The 10,246-nt window shown below is 31.4% G+C and overlaps 1 protein-coding gene across 3 annotated transcripts; it reads right to left on the bottom strand.

The window, feature by feature from the left end:
* Nucleotides 1-2,628: 2,628 nt before the first annotated feature.
* On the bottom strand, nucleotides 2,629-8,424 carry LOC145049903 (G-type lectin S-receptor-like serine/threonine-protein kinase B120). Of its 3 annotated transcripts, none has more exons than XM_078998249.1 (8): nucleotides 6,887-8,424; nucleotides 6,699-6,809; nucleotides 6,354-6,577; nucleotides 5,708-5,918; nucleotides 4,754-4,991; nucleotides 3,965-4,112; nucleotides 2,967-3,307; nucleotides 2,629-2,880 (listed from the first exon to the last, which is right to left on the bottom strand). In XM_078998249.1, the coding sequence occupies exons 1-7, from the start codon at nucleotides 8,163-8,165 to the stop codon at nucleotides 2,999-3,001; spliced, it is 2,520 nt and encodes an 839-aa protein (XP_078854375.1). In that variant the 5' UTR covers nucleotides 8,166-8,424; the 3' UTR covers nucleotides 2,629-2,880; nucleotides 2,967-2,998. The 3 variants fall into 3 exon arrangements, with proteins under 3 accessions (XP_078854375.1, XP_078854372.1, XP_078854370.1); XM_078998246.1 differs by having other exon boundaries at nucleotides 2,982-3,307; nucleotides 6,887-8,423; XM_078998244.1 differs by having other exon boundaries at nucleotides 3,003-3,307; nucleotides 6,887-8,423.
* Between the last annotated feature and the right edge of the window lie 1,822 nt (nucleotides 8,425-10,246).

The following is a 10,246-nucleotide window of genomic DNA, read 5'->3' as shown; positions in this document are numbered from 1 at the left end:
TTGATGTGTTAGATACTTAAAAAAGTTTTAAATTTCACTCATTTGATTTTAAAGAAGTTATTGAAATTACTCGTCTAGTATGTGGATGAAGATAATATATAACCTAAATCAACCTAATTTTTAGGTAAGTGAGTCAAAAGTGCTTGAGACAATCTCACCAGGTTGTTATGATTTTCTTACAAAAAATGGAAATGAAAGTAAAAAAAGATGTCCAAGTGAAAATTATGCAATCTTATCATGGCATAATGAATTTCTTAAAAAAATTATAATTTTTATGTGCTTTAAGACCTTATTAAATGCATAAATAGAATAAAGCTTTCAGGTTGAAGTGGTACCATGAGCATTTGTGTCGACTTGGCATTTCTTAAGTTTTTCAGGGGGCGGGGGTTGATTTGATTCATTTTTACTCACTTTGATATATATTTGACCCAAATTAATTACAGTATTCCACCGGTATTCTAATTACGAAAGATCGGGTCACATACTATATCTCTCAACTTTTTACATTTTTATCACTAAGGAATATGTACAAACTTTCATAGATTTTGACTCTTCCTTAAAGGTAAAATTAAAATTTTGGACCAACTATTTTTCCAATTGGGTTACTGAAACAATTGTGTACTTTGGTGGTTGCTACATCTAACATAAATTTGGATGCATATGCAAGCTTCTAATGGTGATAATGGACTTTTTTTTTGTTCCTTTTAAGAGCTACTACACTAATGTTCATGATCCAAGACTATATTACGGCAGTCCAAAGATTAGATGTAATCAAAGTGTATAAAAGTCTAAGAAAGATCAAGTTTTTTTTTCCTAATCAATTCACATTGATTTATGTTAAACTCCCAAGCTGTCATTGATTTTACTTCTGGTTCATGTATATATGTTCTCTTAGCTATAATCCTATTCAATAAGTCATACTATTTAGTGGTGCTCTTCTTCACAGGAATTGCATTTGTTAAGGAAGTCTAATCATATTTTGTGGTCGGTTTTGTGATGGATTTTATCTAATCATTTAAAATGACTTGCCATTTTTGAAAGACCATCTTAGAATGACCATTTTGATCATCTCTAAATTTATATTACCATTTTGACGGTTTATAAAGTTCATTACCATTTTGGTTTTCATACGGATGGACTTAGACCTAGACGTGCTTTAATGAATTTGTTGCATGCTTTACTGCCACCGATGCTTATGTTCCAAAAATAGTAATAAGTTCCACTTTTTGCAATGGAATTGGATTGATAGGACAATATATTACATGTCCTTTATAGGTTATTCTTAATAAATGATACATTTACGTTTAATTAAGAAATGTGTATTATATATGTGCAATTTATTATTTTTTATAAAAATAATTTTAAATAGTATTTACTTTATATAGAAATGATATCCCATTAAATAATGAAAACGAATACCAATATCAATCAGATTTATAGTTATGTATGTTTATTACGTTACCGTGGATTTCACTATTTTGTTCATATTCAAAAAGCTACAATAATTAGTCACATTTCTATCATATTATCTTTTTTTTTCTGCATTTTATATAAAAAAAATTAAATTAATCAATGAAACTTTAGAAAATATGCAGAATATATCATTTTACTTTATAAAAATTTGATTTTTAAATATTTTTCCATAAGAAGGTATATTGTTTTGTTGTGTGTGACTGATTTGCCCCTAAAATTCTACATCTCTTATAGAAAAAATGAAAAAAAAGAAAAAACAAATCCAAAAGTATGAAATAAATGGCATTGTACTTTCAAAAAAAAAAAATTTGCCAATTTTTTTTTTTTTTTTTTTTTTTTTGTGTTCGAATATTATAAAAATGTATGATATTGTATGGTATTATATTGCACACCAAATTGAAAGTACAATATTGAAAATACAATGTTTTCATGTACAACATATGTGTTATAATAAAATACAAATATTACAACAAATTTTGATAGTTTAGCCCCACTCCAAACACTACTTTACAAAAAGTCATATTTCTGCCATATTATCCTCTTAATTTTCTACATTTTAAAAACAAAATAAAATATATTTATATTATTGTTTTAAGGGAAAGTAGGTTGCTATTAAACTTATATATAGGATAATTTAAATAAAAATTTAAAAGTCTAAACAAAATCTATATTTTATTATTTTAATAAAATTTATAAATTTTTTACATGTGATTTCTACGGGTTATAACCTAATATATAATATATATATATATATATATATATATATATATATATATATATATATATATATATATATATATATATATATATATATATATATTCTTGTTTGTTAGTCTTTACTTTTGAATGGGCCGAATATGTTTCGAATTATCTGCTTATTGCTTATTGGGCCAGTTTACAACGGGGTATGTTGTAGTGTGCATACAAAAAATACAACCACAAATTTTGTAGCTTATTCAACAATAAAAATACTGTACTATGTTAGATAAAAAAAAATTAGATCACAAAACTTGCAAGCCACATATTGCTTTTTAGTTTTTATCGGTGGAAAGCAACTAACTACTTTGATATGATATTTCATATAACCAATGTAAGTGTGCTATTGTGGACAAATAAATAGAGCACATCACAAATATCAATAATGAAGGAAACTACTTTATTATTTCCAACAATTTCAATCTATATTTATACTTGCTAAATCAAACGTAAGCCCAAATAGGCAAATATACATAACATCCAATATATATTTCCTACTCTTCTAATTTCCTGATTTACAAAACAATTATATCGTGTCATCTCAAAAACATTATCATAAATTTACACGTATCCAAATTATATACAACAAACAAACGATCCATGGCATGAGGTCTCATATTCAATTCCGCTACAGCCACCACCACTCATGGCCTTTAAGAAAAACACAAACCGACAAAAAAAAAACATCAGAAATCTAGTTTCTGACACATCGGTTCCTTAACAAACACAAACACAACCTTAACACATTTCACCTTTTCACTTGGAAACATTACCTTCCGGAAACTTCCGTAATGGTAACATCATTGGATGAAATATTGATTTCTCGGCCTTCCATTATCAAATCCATTTCTACCGAACTTAATGATGTGATATCGACTTCGGTTGGTTGTGGAAGGCTTGTGTTTTCACCTTCTAACATGAAGACCACCGATGACATGGTGGGCCTTTGCACGGCTGATGATTGCACGCATAACATTGCCACGTGGATGCATTGTAATGCTTCTGTTTTGTTACATGAGTCTAGAATTGTGGGATCGATTAGTTCATCGGCTTTTCCTTCTTTCCATAGCTTCCATGCCTGAAAAATGTCACAAATGTCTCCATAACTTTGCAATAAAATGTATAAAAAGGACATGACATGACAGAACAAGTTATATTGTGTTTAGTGTGCATGTGAGTCACACTGATGTCATGGGTAGGTGTCGTTTTATGCAAAAGACATAAATGTCCTCTTCGTTCTAATTAAAAATAGCCCTACAAAGGTTATTTTAACTTATGTAACAAACTTAGATAAAATATATTGAATGACCAAGGACAAAGACTCGAAGTGTCCTAAAACAACAATAGAAATGTACTTTCATTGATTTTTTTTATTATGGCATCTTATTTTTATTTCTTCCTATTGCAACATTAGGATTTATAAAATTAACCAAATTAAAAAGCTATAATTGGGTATATTTTTTTAAGTAAAAGTTTGAATGAGACCATGAATTCTTGTGAAACCGAAGGAACAATTTCTAGCCACGTGTTTTGGAGGCCCTAACCATATTTATAAAGCATAAATATCTAATAAGAAAAAAAATGTGAAATTAAAAAGCTATAATTGGGTATATTTTTCAATGTAGAATGTCTTAACAAGAAAGAAAATTTAGAAGTAGAATTTGCAATAGAAAGAAATGTAAATACGATTGTATAATAAATAAATAATTAAAGTGAGCATGTTGATGTGACTTACATGTCGAATTAGATTTGTGGAATCATTAGAACGGAAAGCGTTATTTCGGTGGCCACTAATGATTTCTAGAAGCAAAACACCGAAGCTATAAACATCAGATTTCACCGAAAACAAACCTTCCATTGCATACTCAGGAGACATATAACCACTGCAAAATTGTATAAAAAATATCCGATTAAAGCCAATAGTAACAACTTCTTTACCTCAAGACATTAAAAACTGTTAAAACAATTTTGTTAGATTTAGTAATTAGTTGATTTTAGTTTCTCCTTTAGTTTTCACTCTAACAAAACAATTATGGAAAAAGACCTTATTATTGCCCTTACTAACTAACTCTATTTAATTGGTCAACTATAATGACAAATTTAGTATTATTATTCTACTATGAAATCTTATTGGAAATCAAATAACATAAAGTATTAGATTTATGTGGTAATATTATAGTATAATAAGTATACAAGTTGTTTTCATTATCAAAATATCCAAAATAATTTTTTATGTAAAAGTTTTAAATGTGGTTAGAGTGGAAAAAAAAATTGGTGTTAAAATTATAGAATTTTGGTTTTATGACAAGGAGCTCAATCCACATTAAAAACTCTTAAAATGTTATGATCCCACATCGTACTATAAGTTGGTGGCTTATAAGTCTAGGTGTCCCCTCCTCTTACAAGCTGGCTTTTGGGAGTGAGTTCTACACTTAGGCTTATGGCATGATACAGGCCTTGTATGGGATGGGTTCGTATCATAAAACTATTAAAAAGCAAAAAATAATAAATAATAAAAACTTACTAAGTTCCAACAACTCGATTCGTATTGGCTTCATTTTGGTTCCCCCCAAAGATTCTTGCCATTCCAAAATCAGAAATCTTGGGAGTCATTTCTTCATCAAGCAAAATATTACCGACTTTTAAATCACGATGAATTATTCGAAGCCTAGAATCCCGATGAAGATACAACAAGCCTCTTGCAATCCCTTCGATGATGTTGAATCGAATTTTCCAACTTAATTCCGCTTTTTTTATCGGGTCTTTCGTTACATAAAAACATTACCAAAATACAAAGTTTTAGAATCTTTATTCAAAGCATTTATATAAAAGGGAAAATACAAGAAATAGCAATTTACTATCATTTATTTGATTATTAACTTATTATACCATCATACTTTTATTTCGTGCTATTACATCGTTGTACTGTCATTTTTTTTACTTATTAAGGCATTGTACTTTTAGTGGAAATTGTTTCGTATTTTACTTATGTTGTTATAACTATCCATTTTCTATGTTGTGTCTAATGATATATGCAAACATTCCTAATTTAGAAAGATTCAGAATGTTTCATGGAAGCAATTATATAAAAGAAGAGCAAAAAGCTAGATATAGAAATGTAGTTTTATTTATTTGATTATTATATCAACCCACTATCCTTAGCTCTATTACAGCATTGTAATTTCAATTACTTTTTTAGTAACAAATTTGACTTAGTAAAATCTACTCGATTATAGCATATTGTTATTTCAATTTTTTTTTCTTATTTGAACAAATACTTTGAAAAGTCAACCTAATTATAGGGTTGAAAATTGCTTTGAATTGGATGAAGTTGCTATAATTGAGTAGATTTTCAAACCACAATGCTTTAATAATATAAAGAACTCAAAGTACAATTCTATAATAAACAAATCAATGAAACTACATACATTCCTATTTCATGCATTTAACCTTACCTAAAATACCTAAAGAAACTTACCAAATAGAAACGTATCGAGGCTTTTATTAGGCATGTATTCATATAATAACATTCTTTCTTCCCCTTCAATGCAATACCCCAACAATCTAACAAGATTTCGATGTTGCAACTTTGCAATTAAAATCATCTCGTTCTTGAATTCCACCAATCCTTGCCCCGACGATCTTGAAAGCCGTTTTACCGCAATTTCTTGTCCTCCCGGCAAAATTCCCTAAAAAAACAAACATTCAAAGTCAATTTCTTGAAATCAATCATACTGTGTTTAGCATGCATTTGACTGAGACTGACATCAATTTGACAAAAATCGCAACTTTTTCTCCCACCAAAAAAGATGGGACAAGAACTCGTTCTCGACCTCTCGTATGTGTAAAAGACGTAAATGCCCTCCTTATCCTCGTCATCAAAAATAGCCCAACAAAGGTTGTCCATCCCATGTCTACACAAGACTATATAGAATTGGACTGGTGAAGCTTTCTAGGGCTATTCTTACGACGAGGATGAGGAGGGCATTTAAGTCTTTTACACAAACAAGCGATCAAGAGCGTGTTTCGGTTGGAACAAAAGATTGCAAATTTTATGTCGGATTTGCATCCGTCCAAGTCCAACGAAGGGCAAAATCGGTATTTGTTTTAAATGAGGAATAAACCTTGTGCACGGGGCCGAAACCACCTTGACCGAGTTTGTTCTTGTTTGCAAAGCCATCAGTAGCGGCTTCTAAGACACTAGAACTGTATAAAGGCAACGAGGGTCCTTCATAGGGTTTCCCTTCATCATCTTGTTGTCCTGAATTCTCAACGTGATTTTGTACACCATTTGTCACCTCGGAAACTGATGTTTGTTTCTTTGATTTTCCACATAGATTTCGACCCTCTATTAACAAGAAATTTAAAAGTTTATAGAAAAAGTAAATAACTTTTTTCAATCATTATTTACTTAGGTGGTTGATTGAATAATTTTTATACAAAATATATAATTATCGAGAATAATTCACCTTTAAGGTTTCGCCGGAATCTCCATAACAATAATAGAATAACGGCAAGAACAACCGCTCCAGTCACCGACAATGCAATGACTAGAGTTTTAGATGCTTTCTTCCGACTTTCTGAAAACCAAATAAAACTGTCAACTAAGAGACGACACTCGAATCATGACAGGGATTGTGAGAAATATAAAACATACCTAAATCAGCATCTGCAAGACGAATGAAAAGGGTTTCGCCACCTTCTGCAAATTGCTCAACATCAACTAAATTATCTCCCCAAATCAAACACCCGATCCCGGATACATATGCATATGCACTACACGAACAGTTTCTCAAGCATCCATCTTCACAATCACCGCTACTTCCAGCGTCCAACCTGTCGGCAAGATCCGGTAGTTTAACACCAGTTTGCTGGAAAAATCCATCACTCGTTGAACCATTTGAGTTGCAGTTGAGTAGAGTTCTTCGAACACACCCACCGGTGGAATTTTGATCGAATCCTTCCATACAACTACACGGAGATGGAGAGTTTAGGGATGATTGACAGAGTCCAAAATTTCCACATCTGTTGTAATATTGGCAATCGGAAGTAGGCAGAGATAAATTGGCATCCCATCTGGACCTTTGATTGTCCCATGTCAATTGTTGAACAACTCCATTCCATCGGATCATGAATCGCATTAGAACTGTAGTGTTTGGATTGTTGAAGATGAAATACATGAGACTACTGTTTACACGAACTAAATCGAAACCATAGAGGAATAAGGATCTCATCTGCGGAATTCCAATGAAAATCTGATTATTCCATGGACCGGATCTCCATAGCCGCCGGCGAGTTTGGGCTTCCCAAACCACCACTTGGGGCGAACCTCGGGGATCAATTCCCATGGAGTAATTCCCCTCTGAAGGATCATTAAGAGACCTCCATGAAACAAATTGACGAGTATCTTCCGCTGTGATATTCAAATAAACTCTCTGATTCGGCAAGTAAGTGTCAGTTGGATGATCACAACTCCGCCAAATAGCTTCTGTATCAACACCGACGTTTTGCACAGTTGAAAGCATTAGGTTTCCGTTATCCATAAGAATCGCTGTTAAATTACTCCCAGATGAAGGACTATTGCTTGACCAATAAACTCTATCATTTCCATCGGAAACAATCAAGCTTCCATTATTTCCGATGCTGAAAACACCAGAATCGCCGGTGATTGGATCGTTTCTGTTCGCTACCCATGCGACTGTTCGGTTCTGAAATCCGTAATACCAAATTCCGACGTATTTTAATCTTGAATTCACAGGGCTGAAGAATCCGAGCTCGAAAACCTGACTAGGGGAAACAACGGTTTGGCCATCTCTAAGCAGCTGACCTTGATCGATTCTACTGTTGTTTCCTTGTGGAAACACAGGGAGAAAGTGAAGAAGAACTATGAAAGAGATTAGGTGGAGATTTTTTATGGTTTTATGAGTAAAACCCATGTCCAAATTCGATGAAAGTTAACAGAAATTCATGGAAACATGGAATTCGTATGTGGGTTTTGGATGAATCGAAGCTGAATGGGGAAAAATGGAAGATTTGAAAGATGGAAAGCGAAATCTAAGATAAGTTTTTCCAATTTGAAGTTCAATGGATTTGAATATTGGGGTCAGCTTAAACAATTGATTCCAACAGCATCAGCCCACTTCCCACCAACTGCCACCAATTTAGAATCTTGCCCGATAAACCCCTGTCCATGGAAAGTGGAAACTACCAAGTTGCCAATACCAACCAAAAGGGAAAATGGAATGTTCCCTCTAGTCATGGTCAATTGTGGTAACACTAATCAAATATCGAATAGTCAATAATAAGAATATAAACATAGTTTAGATTTTATAGAAGACATTAAATTTATATAAAAATTTGACTTTAACTTTATATTATTTTTTTTATCTTAAATTGAATATTTTTTTTTTCAATTTCTAACGATTCCGACAAATTAACTTGTAAACCATATTGTTTGCAGTCGTGTCACTTCTGATGACGTGACATGTTAATTCTGTCAGCATATCATGTCATTAAAATTAACATGTCAACGGAGAGTTTTGTTAGTTGGTTAAATAGTTATCAGGGTTGATTCTACAATTTGCAAAACTAAGCAAGGGCTTAGGGCTTCCACTTCTGAAGAGTCCCCAATTTTAAAGTTTATTATATTAGTTATATATGTATATATCCGTATTTCTTGGGTTACAAAGAAAAATTCAAGCTTGGCTTGGTGGTGAAAATGTTGGTTTATCAAACTAAGGGTTTTAGGTTCGAATCTATTTGCTTACATTTCATTCATTTTATTTTGGAAGTTACTTACACATATCACACATCGCTCGTGGATGAAACTCAGCCAACTCTCCTCTCTTATATAAACTCTACCATCCTCTTGCTTTATAATTTACCTTTGAGTCCCACATTGTTGTGAGATCAAAACTTCAGCAAACTTCATGTTTATATAAGTGATTAGCTGAGATGCATTAAGATAGTTTGGAATTTGGTTTAAGTTATAAAACCAAAGGGTCCTAATTTTTTTGTTTGCTTAGAGTCTAGAAATTAGTTGAGCCGCCACTGACAGTTATAAATGTAAGAAATTTTGAAAAAACAATGATAAAAAAATAACATGGTATTAGAATCGAAATTTCGTATAAACTTAATGAATTTTTTTTAACGTCAAATCTAACATACTCTTACTAAAATACTCCTAATACCACTTATGTCCCGAACGAAATTTGAACCTTCGACCTCACTAAATTTTTATTGATTAATAAAACATTGAAAAGTTGAAATCTACCGATAAATGAGCAACCATTCAACATATTCTTTTGAAAGTTACATATTAATTAAGAAATTGTTAAATTTAACCTATAATTATGAAGGGGGTGTTTTGGTTAGTGCACCTTTTGGCATTATTTGAAATTTGTAAAAGTAATAAGAACTAGGGAAGAATCTCGTTATGCGGGGTTGGGTACGCCAATGAAATGGACAAAATAGAAAGATTTTATTGAGTTACATTGAACTGATTACATTAAATTGGTTTTGTAGACCCAATCCCTTACAAAAGGTTCTTTAGTTGACCTTCAACATTTGACTATTACAATCTTGTTACACATTCTTCGTTAAAGTATGTATTTACTCTTATTCAAATGTTACATTCCATCCAAATAAAAAGCATTCTTTATTTGTCCAGATAGAAACTTTATTTATTCATATGTTTTTCCATATTCTAAAAGTTGATTTAGAGCAAATGTGCAATAATCTAAAAACTCAAAACTTTTAGCATGACTACTATATATAAAAGACAAAATGAAAATAAAAGTGTATTTTTGTTTAATATCTGATGTTAATTGGAAACTAATTAGTATCTTTAGTGATAAAATTTGTCCCGTTGAGCATAGTAATAAGGAATCTGCAAAATTTCAAGAAATATATCATGTTATTTATAATTCCAAAAACCAATCATCAACTATAAAGTAATAATTTTTTATCCTAAAGAAAAAAATCATGGGAAATTTTAATTATAATATTACCCTTCTCG

This window comes from Lactuca serriola, chromosome 1 (assembly GCF_051521515.1).
Source record: "Lactuca serriola cultivar US96UC23 chromosome 1, Lser_US96UC23_V15, whole genome shotgun sequence".
In the NCBI taxonomy this organism is placed as follows: Eukaryota; Viridiplantae; Streptophyta; class Magnoliopsida; order Asterales; family Asteraceae; genus Lactuca; species Lactuca serriola.
Note: the sequence above shows the minus strand (reverse complement) of the source record. Positions and strands in the feature narration are given on the sequence as shown.

What these genes read in the sequence shown, in the direction of transcription:
- LOC145049903 (XM_078998244.1), bottom strand. Translation starts at nt 8,165, where the DNA reads ATGGGTTTTACTCATAAAACCATAAAAAATCTCCACCTAATCTCTTTC. An exon ending in TCTTGCAGATGCTGATTTAG is followed by an intron (nt 6,810 to 6,886) that starts GTATGTTTTATA and finishes TTTGGTTTTCAG; the next exon opens with AAAGTCGGAAGAAAGCATCT. An exon ending in CCACAAATCTAATTCGACAT is followed by an intron (nt 3,308 to 3,964) that starts GTAAGTCACATC and finishes GACATTTTTCAG; the next exon opens with GCATGGAAGCTATGGAAAGA.